General features: G+C 42.9%; 1 protein-coding gene across 1 annotated transcript in view; it reads right to left on the bottom strand.

Annotated features, from left to right (window-relative positions):
• The window catches only part of nphp4 (nephronophthisis 4), a gene marked incomplete at its 5' end in the record, with an annotated part of 147,814 nt that overhangs the window by 73,838 nt on the left and 55,746 nt on the right, over positions 1–18,230 (bottom strand). The window contains 2 exons of the mRNA XM_079226846.1: positions 2,863–2,992; positions 3,527–3,745. Coding sequence (XP_079082972.1) covers positions 2,863–2,992; positions 3,527–3,745 — 349 coding nt within the window. The remainder of the gene's footprint in view (positions 1–2,862; positions 2,993–3,526; positions 3,746–18,230) is intronic.

The raw sequence follows: 18,230 nt of genomic DNA, 5'->3' as shown, positions 1-18,230 counted from the left end.
TAACTCTCCTGTCGTTTCAGATCCTGTGTTCACCGTCACCTGCCATCCCCTGCCCACCTGCAGCCCAGTAGCATCTATGGCGGCCCACTTCTATTCATCAATTGACTTTCTGCCTTTGCAATCCAGCTATTTTCTCTGCCTGCCTGAGTTTTACCTGTTATGACCCCCAGCCTGCCTTTTGAACTCCTGTTCTCGGGTCTGATCTGCTGTTGGGTAACTTTGCCTCATCTCCCCTGCCTGCTTGGTTTGGACTTCTGGCTGTTTTCAACCTAAAGTAAACTTTTTATTTACCAACCTGGTTTCATAGATGTGATTTGGGGATTCAAACCATTGACCTCCAATAGAGATGGACAACATGACAGCCCCTCAAAGTGAAGCCAAAACGTCTTTATCGTCTTTGGCTTCACTTTCGTACAGTTGGAGGAATCTATGGTTCCAACCAGTATTTACTGAGCCCTTACAACAGGTTACGAGTAGCTTGTTCCTTTCCCTCCAATGACTGATTCAAAGGTTGTGAAGCGCGGTGAGCTTTCCACATTAATAAATATACATGCGTCAAAGATGTGAATTGCATATTTGAGACTGGCTATGAATTCCATATTCGTTTAAAAAAGCAATCTGCAATGGAAAGCAGCACACTCACTTGCAAACGCGCACACACACACACACACACACACACACACACACACACACACACACACACACACACACACACACAGTCAAGGATGATTAAGGAGCCGAAATCAAAGAATGACAGAGATTCATGATATCATTCTCCTCTGAACACTAGCCCAAATCATCCGGGCTCCTTGAGCAATCCTCTGAAGACACTTGAACACTGATTAAAATGTCATTAATAGACTTTGCCAAAAGCCTTCTCCACACACCCATGAAGTAGGGCCTGATCAACGCTATTCTTCTCTTCCAAGATAAGTTAACAGCATCATTAGTGGGGAAATCATCGAGTATACGACCGAAGTCCACTCAAGTTCTTTCTGCCGTCACTGGGATTGAGTGGCTGTGTGTAGTGTTTACTACACGTTTAATCAATTCGCTGACAAGACACAGAGCAAGTCAGCAGTATGGGCTTCAGTCCGAGATGCAAACCGTGGCACATCATTTATCTTTTGCTGTAAGTGGGATGTGGGATATTTATGCAAAACTTTGTTTCAGTGGGAGGCCTCTTTAAAGCTCGTGGGTTCAGGTTATTTTTAGAAGGATATCGTGGAACGGTCACGCTTAATTGGGAGCGACGGAATAAAAATGCTTCGGTTTGAAGAATTCAGCAGCATACCCTGGTAACCCCTTAAAATCTGAAGGAAAAACAAACAGAGACTTGGTTCAGGTTCATTTTCACATTTTTAGTTAGTGCACTTAAAGAACAGCCGATATGCGTGGATACACACGTGGCTGTCTATAATATTTTTTTTTTTTTTCACACTGAAGGTGTTTTGCCGCAATCATCTCTCTCGTATGGATAAACAGTGTGTGTCACTGGGAGTCATGTAATTGAGTTCGAGAAGGTATTTTTAGAAATTTGCTCATTTTTCAGCACAATAAACAAAGTCTATGCAGGTTTTGAGAATTTTGAGACTAAGTTGGTTATAAAAGGTCGAAGAAACTGTGACAAGTCATACTTTAATATAAAATCCACACTCCAAGCCAATACAATTACTTACACTTGGGAGAACTGGAGTTAATCTCACAAAAATAGGATTATGACGCCAGATGAATAAAAAAAAAAATCTTGAATCTGGTTTTCGAAGGTTTCTTTTTATCCCAAATACAAAACAAGAATTTGTCCACACCCCTGTAAATTTGAGGCAATTGTGCTCTTTCTATGTGAGATTACAACAACAGGAACCAGTGGTTTTTATTTCAAAAGATGGTTTAAGTAGTAATGCAACATGTTAAATGGCCAGAAACCCACTGCAGAACACCACTGGATTAAAAAGCGGTTCAACGTACAGGTTGTATAAGGTTAAGAAAGAATCTCCATGTTCCAAGTATCTGCCTGATATTAAATATATCACATTATATTATCTGAGAGTATGTGCATGAGTCCAATACGAGTCATGACAAAGGACTTACAATTAGCATAAAATAAACTAATTAGCTCCAATAGTGTGTGTTAGTCCTATCAAATCTGCAGATTCCGTTTGGGCCTGATGGTAGCACTATATTACTAAATAATTACCATCGGGAAGCAGCCATGCTAGCAGCTTTGACCTACAGATCGCACTGGAGAAAAAGAGAGTAATTGGGATTAATCCTCTGGCCACCATGTCATGACAAAAATACTAGCTATCGATATTGTATTCACCTTTAAAAGTGTAATTTAGTCTTGAAAGAATGTGCGTGTTGTTGTCTACATTCAAGCCACTGTTGTTCTTTTAGAGCGGACGTCAGCATGAAGATGCAAAGCAATACTTGTTCAAGATCAAAAAGGTCCTCATGCACTGCCAAGTCTTCTCCTCGCACTTCGTGTTTACTCCCCTCAGACCCTGACCATTAACTGTGCTAATCATGCGGAGAGCAGGAGGTTACATTGAGATACCACCGCAGAGGTGGGGGCTGCATCACATGCAGAGGACAGGCTAGTGCTCGGTGCTTGGGACCTGGGCTGATTCCACCTGGGTGTTCCACTTGAGGCTTGCCTACAAGACAATTCACCCGAAACAGGCCACACGCTTTCTGGTCCAATAAGCGAGAAAGAAACAGACAAAATGTGGTTCCTTTGAAGCAGTGAGCAGTAAAGAGCCTCTCACCTGCTTCCTCGAGAGGAACTCTTTGTATCAGCTTGTTCCTATTCCTTTCTCAGTAATGTGTGTGCCATTGTGGATTACATGATGATTTATTTACCCCGTGAAGGTGATGAAGGCGATCTTCTGTGACGGAGCACATCCTCCTGCTTTGTCCTCAGAGATGCCTTTGGGCTGGATGCCTTCCTTTCCAGACTGGACGACAGCCGAAACGTTATGGTATCCTTCTTCTCCGGGTGAGGAGAAAGATTCACACGTTTCAGGAAACAAAAGAAAAGTCTTGGAGAATTAACAGTTGTGATCATGTAGGGGGAAGGACACATCTGGAACGAATGAGATAGCAGACAGGTACGTGGCGGTAACATGTCGTTATTTTTTAATTATCTGAGCTGTGTGAAAATTCACAGCGAAGGTGCGAAAAGTTAAGTCAAGTCATCGCAAGATGACGACTTTTGCACCCTTTGAAAATGTCGGATTCAGTCACTAAAAAGACGGGGCTTGCAGGCAATTATTTGTCTGCACGTGCATTGTCGACTGTGGTGAGGATTTACAGTGCAGAGCTTTAAAGGATGATGTAATCTGGCTTTGTACCGTATGAGAGCCGACTAATGAAAACAACGTATCTTAATGCACTTCATTCTATAATAAAAAAAAACCTATTGAAATACTGTGTGTTTTCTGCCTTCTGGGAAACATCTGTGTGTCTTCACGCCAACGCATTCTTTACATTTGACAAAGACATGCCTCTGTGCTCTTGTTGTTACCTGAGCTGAGCCTGGAGCTGAGAGTGGCGCAGGGCTCTGAGTTTTGGCAGACATCTCTGTGCTGTAGACCATGACTCCGTGAGGGTTTGGCTCTGCACCACCTCGCAGAACAAGCTGTATTTCTTCCCCCTTCCAGTCAGCCGGCTCCTGGAAGGGGCACCAAATCCCCCAACGGAGACACTGCAAGAAGGCCACTCGGGGCGCAGAGGTGGCAGACAGCTGCGTGACGAAAAAAGACACAAAGATTAGAGGACATTCAGACACTGACATCATTATTTGTATTATTCCATATATGGAAACAACCTTGAAAAAGCAGCACTTCTTTTCTGCTTTCCGATCGGGCCTGCATTTCTGTTCCAATAGTCCCATAACATTGTTCAAAAATTTACACTTTTCAATATTTAGAAGACCATTTGCTTTAATCTGCATTTTTTCATTTTTTATCGAAAACAAATGAACAACCAGTAATAAGACAAGACAATTGCGTATAAACATACGCAAATAAAAACAATTATTTTAAAGCAATAAAACAACAAGTTTGTCTACGTGCAACGTCATCATGGTTATAATACAGATCCTGCAGGGTGCCACTGGAGTAATTGCAGTTTTTAAATACAGGCATCTTATATTGTGTTCAAAGTTAATAAAGCAATTAATTACTCTATTTATTTAATCACAAAATTAATTGTAAAAAGAATTTGACTTTGCAATTTGACTATTGTTTTACTATTGTTCTACTGCAATACTCATAAACATAAGCACATAAGAGTTTGGAGGGTGATATCATTATAAATTGCCTTTCCAAAACCAAAAAATACAAGGTCAAGAAATGGATTAAACAGGGTGACATAAGCCACTGGCGTCATCAATGATGCCTTGTTTTACTTCCACAGCACATAGTTAGCCGCTGTAACGTTCTTATCATGTTGGGTTACGTTAGATAATTTACACTATACTGGCTGCCTGCACATATACACCACTATGTACTACACACATTGGTACACACATCTATCTATTGGTAAGGTTCCATTTCAGGACGGCTCTATTTAAAACATTTGCTGCCATGCTTGCATGCTGTATTCCCCATGCAAATACAAGTCCAACCCACAGGGCAGCAGCAAGAGCTCTGATTGCACAGCTGACATGTGTTGGCAGGAGTCATGTGTTGGGTCAGTGGCACACTCCAGGTTTCACACCAGAAACCCTAAAAATGCCAATTTGTGAATTTTGTTTGGAAGATTGGATAATGCTGCAGGGTGGATTTGAAAGGTTTCTATGTGTAATATAGTAAAAGTCATCAGGGATTCTGATGACAGCACGTCACAGCAGCAGCTTGCAGCCCGATGTAAAAACCTCCATTATACAGAAGATTAGGAGTTACTGCATCTCCAGGGTTTAGTCAGGCATTTTTTTAGGAGAAAGGCAAAGAAATATACTGTATATTACCGGTGTGAACATTTGAATAACCAATACAGCATTTGCCATATTACTGTAACTAAATCAGTACTCAACTGATCATGTGAATAATTTAGAGGGCAATATGAAAATAGGTCATATTTACTACAAAGCTTTGAAACAAATGCATTGCAGTAGTTTAGAGCATTACCACAGCTGACACTTCTATATGGCCAATGCATTATGGGATTGCATCACACACACACACACACACACACACACACACACACACACACACACACACACACACACACACACACACAGTCCCACTGCACCTCGACTGCAGCCCTCCCAGGGAAAGTCACAAGAGAAAAAAAGCATTTTGTTTCAAATGATCCACAGGGGACTCAAAGGTTTTTGAAATCGATTAATGAGCTGGTCAGCCTCAGACGATTGTAATCAATCATCGGTGGGACAGCATATAGAAAACAACCACACCATTTCAAGATAAAGAAGAGCATATAATGGTTCAGTCAATGCTCAACTCCCCGGAGCACATTCTTTCCATGCAACACCATAATCCCAAACTATAAGGTCATCACTCAGATACAGTAAGTACTGCCTTTATTGCAAATGCCACGCAGTGTCCGTTGGGTGATTTTATGGAAAACAGGAACCGCCCGCAGTCGTTTTGAAGCAGAAAGTGCCGAGAGAGATGTTCTTTAAGAGTGCTTGAAGCACAATGTCAGTAATTCATCGGAATGAAACGCCGCCATCAGATCTAAACATTCTTTTCGCCTTCATTTGACAGATGAGGGGAGACAGCGTGGGTTACAACGTGCAGCAGAGGCCCCAGAGCTGGAATCGAACACGAGGGAATTCCATAAAGTTAAGTATTCAAGTTCTCGCTGCCGCCACACGTGCCAATAGCGGACGGTTCACCGGGATGTACAGTCGTTCACCAGCTGCAGCGGTAGACCGCCAGAGAGGAGGGGAAACTTGAGTGGTGTGTGACAGTGCTTCTCAAATGGGGGTACGTGAGATTAACAATGATATATATTTTTAAATGTGCATCCATTAAAAAAATCCTTTAAAAATAGTTATTTAATAAATATTCAATAAAAAATAAAAAAATAAATCACAACCAACGCCGACTATGACTTTGAGGGCACTTTTAAAATGTCAGATTAGTATGCGAAGTAGCCACGCTGTCCCGTTAGCTTGCTACCAAAGCTTAAAGTCAAGCGCTCAGATAATGGGGCTGACATTTTACCCACGGCACTGCACTACAACTAATAGTGAATTTCAGCAGGAGGCGACGGAGCTAAAGGTGTAAAGGTTAAAGACGTGTCGGCCCCTTGTTTTGAAGAAAGGAACTATTTTTTCAGCATGTCATTGGCCTCGTCTGTGTGATTGGTGCCAGAGCTATAAAAATAAAACAATATCCATACAATTGGTCAGTCGTATTGTGTTGCCTGTGCAACCTCGTCCCATCGTTACATATCTTTCAAGTGGCTCCGGCTGCAGATCAATATTCCATTCCTCTCTAGAGAGAGTTGGTTTCAGACTATAATCCCCTCAAGGAGCACAGACATTAACAGCTATTTATTTGAGCTGTAACTCCAGAAATATATGCAGCCATAAAACAGATAGCGGCATATTCCCTCTTGAGGCATTGCCTGTTTCTCCATCTCATGGGGTTGAATTAATAAGATGTTTTTTTTTATATGGGAGAAAAAAAAACTCAATCAAACAAGTCTATTTCCAAAGTGATGATTTTGTGAGAGAATGATCCAACTAGAGAAAGATCATTTTATGGCGCAGGGTGTAGCCTGTACAAAAATGGTGAGGCGATTTATCTAATGGGCCTCTTTCCTTTTTTTAAATTCCGCTCACTCTCCGTCTCCAACGCGTCTGTGCTCTCACAGAACGCCAGGGAGAGTGCAAAGCGAATGTCGAGCACACGGCTGAACACACACTCCTGGTGTTATTAAATGAATGTATTCGGTTGCTGGGATGATTCGGGAGCACAAACGGCAGCTGAGCTCTGTGACAATGAGGGAGACAAAGGAGCAATCAAGGGCCTCTTCAACGGAAAGGGCTTTTATCTGCCCGACACTCAATGCTTATCACTCTCTTTCAGTCTTCCAATCAGAAGGAACTGAGACCGACTTCACGTTCAAAATTGCAGTAAAGTGACTGCGAGCGAAGATGAAAAAGGACTGAGAGCCAAACGCCCATCGACATACGCTTCAGCCCACATCTTCCCCGTGTGAAGTGAACATCCATGACTGGGATCAAACAGACAAGTAATAACTTATTAATGCTTAAAATGGAGGATTTTTCTTTTCTTTTTTTACTGAAAATTCTGTAATCGCAACAATAGCACTAAAACATGCACAGCACAAACTAAAAAATGCCCTTTCAGACCGGTGAAGCTGGCAGCAACATGAGTCACTATCATGATTTCAGTGCAGGGGTTTTAAAGTGCTTCGGAGCAGTGTGATCCACACATGAACCGAGTGAAAGCGCTGACAGCTCGGGCTGACACACAATAGGATTGAAGGAATCTCAAAGAGAATCTTCGGTCGTGGTTCGAGTAAACAAACGGGGATAATAGATTCATTCACAGCCCGGCAGAAGATTCACACAATGCATGTAATCCTCGGAACAAAACGAAAAAAACGTCCACGCCGCTCTGGCACACACTAGTCAGCAGAGATCAGTGTAGGTGGTCTAATGGAATTGTGGCAAGGACACGGTGCTGTAGGAGGTAGTTAGCTGATATGTGCACGATGAAGGCCTTCAGTGAGAGGAAAGTTGCCTCGAGGGGCCGACACATTGACTCATTCTGAGCACCACGGTACCTCAGTGAGTCTTAATCAATCGGGAGGCCTGCTTGTGACAGCAAAGAGACATCAAATCAATGAGGATTTTCAGTGGAAATAAATGATTTCTTCTTTTCTATTTTTTTTTGCTCTTGCACTGTTTTTGGACAGGAAACATTTTTAATGAATCCAGGAATTGGCCATTTGAATTAACAGTTGCTTTTGGAACTGCTTGCTTCGGCACTGGTCAATAAGTCAGACGGGACCAGATGATCAATAGCCAATCGCCACAGAGTGTGATTACACTGTCGATTTGAGCGTCACAAGCTATATTTTATAGTAAGCGTCATTAACTTTCAAGCGAAGAGCAGCAATAGTGCACTTGGGAGAAAAAAGAAAAAAAGAAACCGTAGCCTCAGGCAAACACAAGGAAGCGGCAAACTTTTTCATGAAGTCGCACTGAAAACAATAACAGGCGATGTCACTGCACACATAATTGCTCCAACTGGCAAAGCGTTTTCTAAGGGAAGAATCCATCAACCTTGTTTAGAAGTGTAAAATGTATAATGCTGCAGCATCTCAAGACAAATATAAAAATAAAAAAAAGTGTCAGACACACGACGGGGTGGAAGCAAATATCTCGTGTCTAACCTGGAGCAAGAAAAGTAATCATCAAACTTCTTTTTTGGGTGCGGTGGAAATGGAAAAAAAGTGAAATTATGAAAAAATGACAGAAAGCAAATTTTGCACAAAAACAGCAGAAAGCCCATTTCCCCGCAGACGAGAAGAACTTGAAGAAGAGACACAACCATTCCTATTCAGCACCACTTACTAACTGAAAAAGGCTATGAACGGCCTGCTCTCATACAAAAAGTAAAAACACCACTCATTTTTTAAAATTGCTTCCGATTCCAAGCTTGTATCACACACACACACACACACACACACACACACACACACACACACACGCAAAGTTTGTGATAAGCTAAACTAAGGCGGTTTTGCAGCAACATAGTTTTTGGAGAAGCTCAAAGAAAATGGCAAGACACACAGCGAGTCTGGGCTTTCTCGAGTACAGCGGGAATTAATCCTAAATTAGGGGGATGTGGGCATTGATGGGAGACGGAGTCTGACAGTTATTACTATTACCTCAGTCTGTTGGGGTGTTCTAGTCATTATTTCAGCCAAGACCCTGTGACAGGCACCAGCCCACAGCTCCCGCTACTTACTCTCCACAATGAGATGCCCTGGAAGGAAGTGAGCGAACATGCAGCGAGATCATTAACTTAAGAGCACGAAACCACTCACGTCTTTCATCCATCGGCACGAGTCGTTCAAATGAACCCTGACTGTGCTCCATTCAGCTCGCCGAGGCCAAATAGGGATTGGGAAGAATAGCGCTCGGTCTCAGATCCTGCCCTCATTGTTGGCACCGCTTCAAGGGGTTGTTCGTGACAGACGGCTCGGGCCAATTTACTGGGAATGTGAACACTTCGTACCCGCGGATGGACACTCGTCTGTTCAAGTGGTCGTGCACAGCTAAGACAGTTGAACTGGGCATGTAATTAACAAATCATTACATTTCTAATTTGATTTGATTGTATTCTTTTTGGGTATACTGTAGTTGAATGTATTTTTATTCGCTTTGAAGAAAGTGCCAGTTTAGACGAGGACAAAATAATTGCTCACTTCAGTCGATATTAGAATTTTCGACAAATACGAGACTGATTGCTGTAAAATCTTGTACAATGGGTCCTGGGCTCCCGATGATCCTCGTGACTTTGGTGGTCCTCTGACTTCTTTCATCTAGCGCCACCAGGAGGTTGACATTTTAGGTGCAGTGTAAAAGGTCATGAAATGCCGACAGACGTCTGCTCTACAGAGAGTGAATTGGAATAACTTTAGTAATCCCTCTCGTCCATCATCAGGTCCAAATTCAAATCTGTCCAATTCTTTAGTTTGCAACCAAATACCAGCCACACATGTCATTCACCATCCAAATGAGCTGTGCTTACTAGCACAGGAAACTAAGACATTGGATGTTGGTAAGCACAACCTGCTACATGTTAACATGACAACCATGACCATTTTTACATTTACTTGGTCACTCAGGATCTCAGTTGGATCTCAACATTTATCCACATTACAATTTGCTTAACTTCTGCTCTAAATATCTGGAACAAAGTCCCTGAAAGCTGCAGGTCTGCTGAGACCCTGAGCTCCTATAAATCCAGATTGAAGACTTTTCTGTTTGCTGTTGCCTTTAATTGAACCAGATTCAGGTCAGGGATATCAATACATTTCTGCATCTCAGTACTGCATTTTATTTCTTAAACTGCAGTGCAACTTTTACATTTTTTTTAATGTTTTAATGAATGCTCTTAATTGTTTTTAAATCTTGTTTTCTTTTGCATTCTTTTTTTATGCTTTTAATGGTTTTATGTGAAGCACTTTGAATTGCCTTGTTGTTGCTATACAAATTAACCTCTCAAAAGAGCTTCACGGCCTCATGCAGTCACTAGCTTGGCCAGACCGTGTACAGTGCAGGTAGAGAAAAGTACCTCAAACTAAAAGACGCATTCACCTTCAAACCGTACATTATTAACGCCGAGTTCGGGCTTCAACGCCAGACGCTTCCTCATTTAAAATAATAGGGAACGCATTTAACTGAGAGCGGTAATATAAAGTACCCGAGATGATTATCCATCCCTCATCAGAGCGGCCCATCATGCATTTCCCCCCTCAGATGAACATTCAAATCACCTGAAGATAATGATAATGCGAAAAAGATGACAGATCACTTGCTGAAAGGTAAATGACGTGAGGTGTACGTGCGGGATTAGGAACACATTGTACGGCGAGTCTGTGAACATAATACCTCATCCATACAGTCCCAAATTAATCTTGTGGTGATATTTCCATCTGCACTGCGTGAGCACATTTCATGAAATATAACCGCTCTGTCAGACTTGAAAGCTCGTGGTACATTTATCTGGTGTGCACATGCAATCTGACGTGACTTTTTACTGAGGCAAGTATTACACATTCCTCTCTACATAAATATAGGAATACATAAATGTGATATCAAAGGGCTAAACTTAATGTTCAGGTATATTGCCTTCAGATTGGAAAAGAACGCTGTTAAATCCCACCATTTTCCTGCGTTAGAGCGGGTGCTGGAGGGCTGAAAGGACCGCTGCCCTCTAACGGTTTAGGGCACAGGAGAACAAATACACAAATGTTTCAGCCAAGTGTCCTTGTTGAGTCTCTAACAATAACAAAGCCTTACCACCAGGCCTCCAAGATTCGGGCTGACATTCAACATTTTTGTCACTGTTTAGCATCCAAAAACTGGATTTTATATCTCTATTAGTTGTAACTTGCTGTGCGGAACAGTGGACAGCTGAAACACCATTTTTCTTTACAGCTTCTCAGGCCTCAAATGGTCCCAAAATGCCTCTGACCACTTTATACAACTGCTGTTTTAAATAAAAGCCATTTAAGTCTGGGCCTCAGTCTGAGGTTCACATCGACATGGCGACCATTAGATGTGCAAACATCATCACCATTGCCTCTCTGTCTGCCAGGGCGGTGCCTCCGTCTGGAGAAGGATAGCACTGCTGGCGTGCACTGACAGGGTAAGACTCACTCTGGGCCTATCGCAGGCGGAGATTGATGCACTTCGCAGTGGGGGGAAGAGCTGACATTCATTTTAATTAGACAGGCAAAATATTGTCTCTGCGGCATGTTGCCTCCCCTTGCCTTAACCTCAACTTCTCTTCTCTGCGAGAAAAGGAAACGGGGAGGCCTCCAGGGAGGAAAGACCTCCGGAATAGGCAACAAATCAGCTAAATATATCACTTCAAATCCTGATGACATTACTGTGCTTAAGATGCTTGATTAACATTTAATTAACATTTGTATGACATTTCAGATCAGAAGCAAACCAAAACATATGATTGCGTTCTTTAAAAGGGTGAGGTCTACTCCAATGGGAGGGCTCTGTCGGCACATGTCATGTGATATATGTAGTCAAGCAAACTCAGACCAAGGGAAGGTTTCATAAGGTCAGGGGTGTCATGGTAAAAAAAGGGCATTTTAATGAGCATGTGATTGGGGGAACGCTCCACCAGATGCGTTTCATTCAGAAAACATCATTAAACCCTGCAGGGGTTCACAATAACGGCGCAAATGCGCACACACAGAGACCCGCACACAGCAACACACAAACAGCCACTTAAGAGAAGTCACGGGAAAAAAAAACACAGAGCGATCTATACAGCCTGCACCTGTCGGTGAGCCAATTAAAATCCAAACAAGTGTCCACGGCACAGAGGAGAAGCTGTACACCGACACCTTTAATAAACCCAGACAGTTTTATGCTCCACACACTTTCTCTTCCCTCCCCTGGCAGACATCTGAGACACAGGAAGGAATAAATAGATAATTGAGCGATATTTGTCGTTCATCTCAGCTAATGGACAGACTGTCTCGCGCCAAACGTAACACACACGCTCACGTGAGACTCTTAAACACAATCCCTAAGCCTTTGGTCAAGAGTCAAGGATACGTACGCAGCAGATTCAATATTAACAGGAGAATGTTCAATATACAACCGAGTGAATAATTCAGTATTCATTTTCTAATTATCTCTGCGAAGCGTACGTCTGGAGGGAGATCATGCATTTGGTTGCGGGGATTCACCATTTTTCTTTTTTTAGAACAACATATTTTATTGATTGCTGTATCTTGACTCCTCTTAAACCGGCCCGAATGTGAACAAGAGGAATTTCCAGCAGTTGGCTCGGCTGAAAACAAATCCCGCCTAGCCTGTTACAGACCACATTTTGGCCTTTGTCGTGGCTCAAAAAACGAAATTCAAGGAAAGGTTTTGTCACATTTTGAACCGGATCAGATGAATGAATCCCCATTCGTGTTATCTTTACTGCCATCTTGACTGTAGGCGGTCCAGGAGGGAAAACTGGGTGAAAGTCCACTCATTTTTGTTGGGAGACACAACTGATCTCTACTGAAAGCACTTTTCTAGTTCTAATCTAGTTGTATCTGTTTACTGCTTCTTTGCAAGTGATGTAATAATTAGAATGTATGGGATGTTTCGTACATCGTATCGGGCAACAGAGTGACTTTACCTGTCTTAAGGTACAGACACAAAACAGAACTGCTAAGGGGCTTAATGAACGGTCAGTTGAGGGCACATGCTAAGGAATGAGGAAAGATGGAAGCACACCTTCCGAGCATGAACAAATAACAGCCAGTCAAAACTAAATTCTACATAATATACATTTCCACAGGACAAATTCATGAACAGAAAACCAAGTTGCATACTACTCACCGCTCTGCTTCTTTGAGCTGTTATTATGCTGTTGTCACCGACTAGAGAATTCCATTTCCAATCTGTCTGCTGAAACAAGGCCTATACCACTCTGGGGTTCAGATAAATAAAAGCCCAAGCCATTAGCTGAAAATGTACGAAATATCTAAAAATAAGCTTCATCCATGAAATGGTATGTGCTCATTAATGGTGACATTGGTGGGACCCAGCTACCTCTATTCCCCAAATAGCTAAGAACAGAGTCTTTAAATGTGGTGAAGGTTTGTGGAGAAATCTAGTCTATCAATTAAACAAAACACAACTACAGTTACAAAAATATTATATTTGAGATTGCATTTTTTATCATTTTCTGAGGCATAAAGCAGTGCCTTCTAAGAGTCCAGGGATTTGCTTGATTTCAAATGCTGCACTGCATGAATCGAGTCCCGTCGACTGAAAAACTTTCCATCACTGACACAGTATATTGCCACACGACTGACGTTTGACGCCCGATAGCTGCAGCAGGATGTTTTCAGTGCTGGCAAATCTCTGTCCAGTCCCACTTCAGAATATGTGAAAAAGCATGAAAATGTCTGCATGAGTTCTGCATCCACTGCACTCATCGGTCTCAGTTATTTGGAAATGATTCTCTGTCACCCCTCTGACAGCTGACAGATGTTTCTGGTTTGTAGTTCTAAATCAAACCACAGACAGAAAATAAGACAACGTTCATGAATGCGGCCCAATGAGCTCCGTAGGCGACCGACCACAACAAGCCTCCTACTGATGGCCGTGTTTTCTTTGAGCTTGGATATGTTGCTTTGTATAGCATATGATAAGCAGGCATGCTGCCAAATCCTGTCCTGCGTCTGCATGTATCCAAGCTGAAAGCTCCGTAAAGGGCAAAACAGTGAGTGTGTCTAAAGGTTATGCGTTAATGGTTACACTTCCTTCAGACGCCTGGTAATCAACAGTGCTACTCACCAGGCCCAGCCGGGGTCAAAAGGTGACGCTACACGGAAAAAACATGACGCTGGTGACACAGTCGTTGTGGCGTTGGCCCGGTTACTCCAACGGAGAACCCATTTCAGGGCATAAGACGCATCACAACTGTCAACGTCCTTTTTTTTTCTCAGCAACACAAGTTTGCTGTGGCGTAACAGCTCGTGTGAGTCGCCAATTACTGTTCCGAGGATGTGAGTCGCGCCTGTAAGAAGCGCAACGGTGCTTAGTAGGAGGATGAAACCCAAGTATTTCCTCTCTACACGTCCCTCCCTTCCCCTCTGTTCCTCCTTCTATCTGCTCCGCTGGCATCCTTCTGGGGCTGTGACCTACGAGCAGTCACTCATTCCCTGCGTCAGTGTTTTGGATGACTGCAGCTGTCACACCTCCCAACAAATTGTTTCCTGGCGAAAGGACAAAGCTGCGCGGGCCAGCGGCGACCTGTGCCTCCACTTCCCCCGGACCGGCCCCTCCATTAGCAATGCGCTAGTGCTTGTCAGCGGAGGAAGGCAGATGACAATAAGCCCCCATCGTCTTGCATTAAGATGTACGCAACTGTGTTACATTGTGGAACAGATGAGCAGGGCCAACGGTGGTTTGGGGAGGGGGAGGCGGGCGGGAGCCGGCCTGAGATGTCTCCGGTGAAGTTACGGCCGGGCAAAATTGGTGCTGACAGACAACAATTAGGAGAGCTGTCGTCGCCTTGCGTCATTTGTCAGTGAATAGGGTCTTTTCAGGGTGAGAGTAAATCATGTACGATTGAAGGCGTCCACTTACACATTTGAGTGGATGACTGAATGCATGATGTGCTGTGATAGACTCCACTTTTTCATTTCTCAAACAGATGAGCGTGTCAAGGAGCGGAGGGGAAAAGTGATTGAAAGGTTCACAATATTTGACAAGTACTTGGTCTTATCAATGCTCTTGGACCTCGTATGGAGGACGTTCTCTGACCAGATTTAGAAATTAACTCTGAAAATCAACTTATTATAAAAAGGGTCAGCTTATCACAAAATAAAACTAACAAAACAACAATCTGTGGTGGTGTTATGTCACGATTGGTTCTAAACATGGACGACTGTTCTTGCCCTTGACATGGCAACGGGATGGTTGTGTATGTGACGTATTGTAACCCCCCGTCTCTATTCTAGGACAGTCTGTTTTGGGGGATGGTCGTTTCTCCAGCTGTCCACTGGCCAGTGGGGCCTGACACATAAAACTCTATGAAGGTTCAAGGCAACAACAACAAAAAGGCGGAAATATGCATACACCTTCTTTTCGTTAGATGTATAAAGCTGTGCATATTTTTCTGCTCTATGTATCTTAATTGTTACAGAAACCAAATTCACTAATCTTTTTTTTTTACATTCAATCTTAGTTGTGTCCCTGATATGGATAGGCCGAACTATCAGTATACATCAAACTGTGATATCATCATATCCAATTAATACCATGTTTCAAACAACCACTCAATATAGTATACATAAACAAACAATTACAGTAAAAATATGGCAGGAGATGTAGCGAATTAAGGCGACCATCATCTTAATAATGTGGGGCGTATACTTTCACTTTGCCTTTTCTTTTTACGGGTTTCTTCTTCAATCGGCGGCAGAGTGACGTGGAAAAGGGCCGCTGGAGTGGACATGGGGAGAAGTGCAGCCCATCAAGGCACTGAGAGGGATGCTGGGTGATACAACAGAGCCCCTTGATAAGGGAGGGAATAGATACAGAGCAGGAAATGGCAAAACTGCAAATGAAAGCAAGATGACAGGAAGTGGACGTCAGACTGAGAGAAAAGTTGATTATTTGAAGTTCGTTGACCTCAGACAACCTCTGAGAACAGCCTATCAGTCAAATTCCTACTTCCTCTCCTCTCCCTAGCCTCCTTAATTTAAATTGTTATCTCCATTCTTCTGACTGCTCCTAAGGAGCATGAAAGAAGTCTGCTCGAAGGCTCCGAGAGAGGGAGACAGTAGGCGGCACAGAGAGACAAGACAGAAAGAGCCACCCGATAATAACTCAAATCAAAAATACCAAAGAGAACAAATGACGACACAGCACGGTTTTCTTTCTTCATAACCAAAGGCAACGGCGGCATATTTGTCAAAAAAGAAAATGAGGCCGTCCACTTTCTTTGTCTTACAGTGAGAAGCAGACTGGCTTTTCAACACAGCGAGGATGAGACATGCAGGCAGGCTCAGAGCGCCAAGCGATTGCCTCTGGATTGCGGTGGTTGTGTTTTAGAAGAGAAGGGATTTCAACAAAATTGTTTTACTCTTTTCAACCACCTTAGCCCCCTCCGAATACATCAAACAACGTAATTCTAGTTAATAAGCGAACAGCAGCAAGGCAGTCCTCGCGCTCCTTCCCTCCACCCATCAGCACAGTCCTGTGGCAGAGAATGCTCCTTCAAGTTGCACTACGCAGCACCATCTAGTGGCAACGTGTGCAGTCATCGGCAGTGCAACATGGGAAATGAGAGAAAACAGGTTGAGGACTCCATTGTTAGTACTCCATCAAGGTGTCACTCCTGGGTGAATCCATACACACAATAAGACATCTGTTTGTGCTCCGTGCCAAAAGGCCGCACGACAAAGCCATTTGTATTAGTGTTGAATCCTACAAGGTTATTCAGAAGAAGGACACAAAACATACTATTTCATTGCATAATGTAAAAATATCATTTCTATACCACCTGTATAGTATTATATTATCCTCGAATAATATTATATATTTAATTTTACATATGTGTATGTCTATTTTATTTAGTTACGGTTCATTGCTCTTTTCAGCCCTTAAACTACACTCGTTCAGTGCCTTTTCAGCACAGAAAATGTTAAGTGCCTTTTCTTTCTAGCTCTTAGTAATTTCAGCGACCACTTCAACTTCTTTCAGCGCTTCAACCTCATTCTTTAATATCTGCAACTTCAACCTTAATGGCATTACACAGCCATTAAAAAAACTCAAAAGACTGTACATGAATGGACACTTTCTTCAGAATCTGAATTATTATGAAGTGTATTCTACTCCACATATATACATTGTATTGCATTGTATACTATTACATTTAGTAAAAAGCCACAAATGTATATATTTCTTTTATAAACATATATTTCATCAATGTGCATAACCCATGTTTATGTACATTCGTAGGCTATTGCACTCTCTAAAATGGATTTCCAACGCATAGTTTACTCTAACTCTCTGTACATCTTTCTAATTTGTCCTTTTCTCTGCTCAACCTATTCTGTATCTGTATCTGCTCTCGTTTTATGCTGCTATAACGCCTAATCTCTCCCTCCATAGTTGATAAAGTACTCTCCTCTCTCATCTTAAACACCACAAGTCTACGTTGTGCAAAACAAGACGAGAGTGTCTCTCTACTCTGCATTGTATTGACATGTTTTGATTTTGACCGGATGGCCTCGAAGACCAAAGGCCAGAGCAACTCAATTGATTTTTACTGGTTTAAATACCAGCCCAATTCCACAAGGGCCAGAAAAAGCCTCGGCGGAGGCTGAGGGTGCGATCAGACATGAACCCTCACATTTGCGGTTCACAAGTGCTGTTGAGTGCCGTGAAGTGCTGCTGACAGGGTGCAGCTGCCTGCCCTGAAGGCACACCCAGCTCAACCCAGGAATAACACCTCAGAAGTGTCACATGTCTGACAGCTGTGACTCAGACACAGGGACGTTGCACACCGTCCCATCCCACCCGCCTTGGAACCCAAAGTTTTAAGCGATCCGCTGACAGTACAACCCACTGAAACGTGCACTGAAGGATGTCGAGGCCGCGTGCCGTCTCCGGGAAGCATCGCGCACCAAACCCTTTATCAGTCAACACCCAAGATACATCAGACTCTGGATTAAACACAACCACAAAACAACATATACACACACATCAGGACACAAAAACACACTCTCCGCTCCCAAGCTCGGACAGAAATTACCCTCCGCCTGCTAAATATCTCTCCCCTCGTCAAACATTCATGCCGGCGAAGGTGGTGAAGTAGAGTGACGTAGGAGATCTATTTTTCTGGTCACCCACACAACACTTTTTTGCCTAGCTATTCTGGGATGATGTAGACAGATATCAGTTTGATGGTTTCTATCAGGTTTGTTAGAATTCCTCAACTCGAGTGAAC

This window comes from Taurulus bubalis, assembly GCF_910589615.1.
Source record: "Taurulus bubalis genome assembly, chromosome: 11".
In the NCBI taxonomy this organism is placed as follows: domain Eukaryota; kingdom Metazoa; phylum Chordata; class Actinopteri; order Perciformes; family Cottidae; genus Taurulus; species Taurulus bubalis.
The sequence above is the reverse complement of the archived record's forward strand: the minus strand, read 5'-3'. Positions and strand labels throughout refer to the sequence as shown.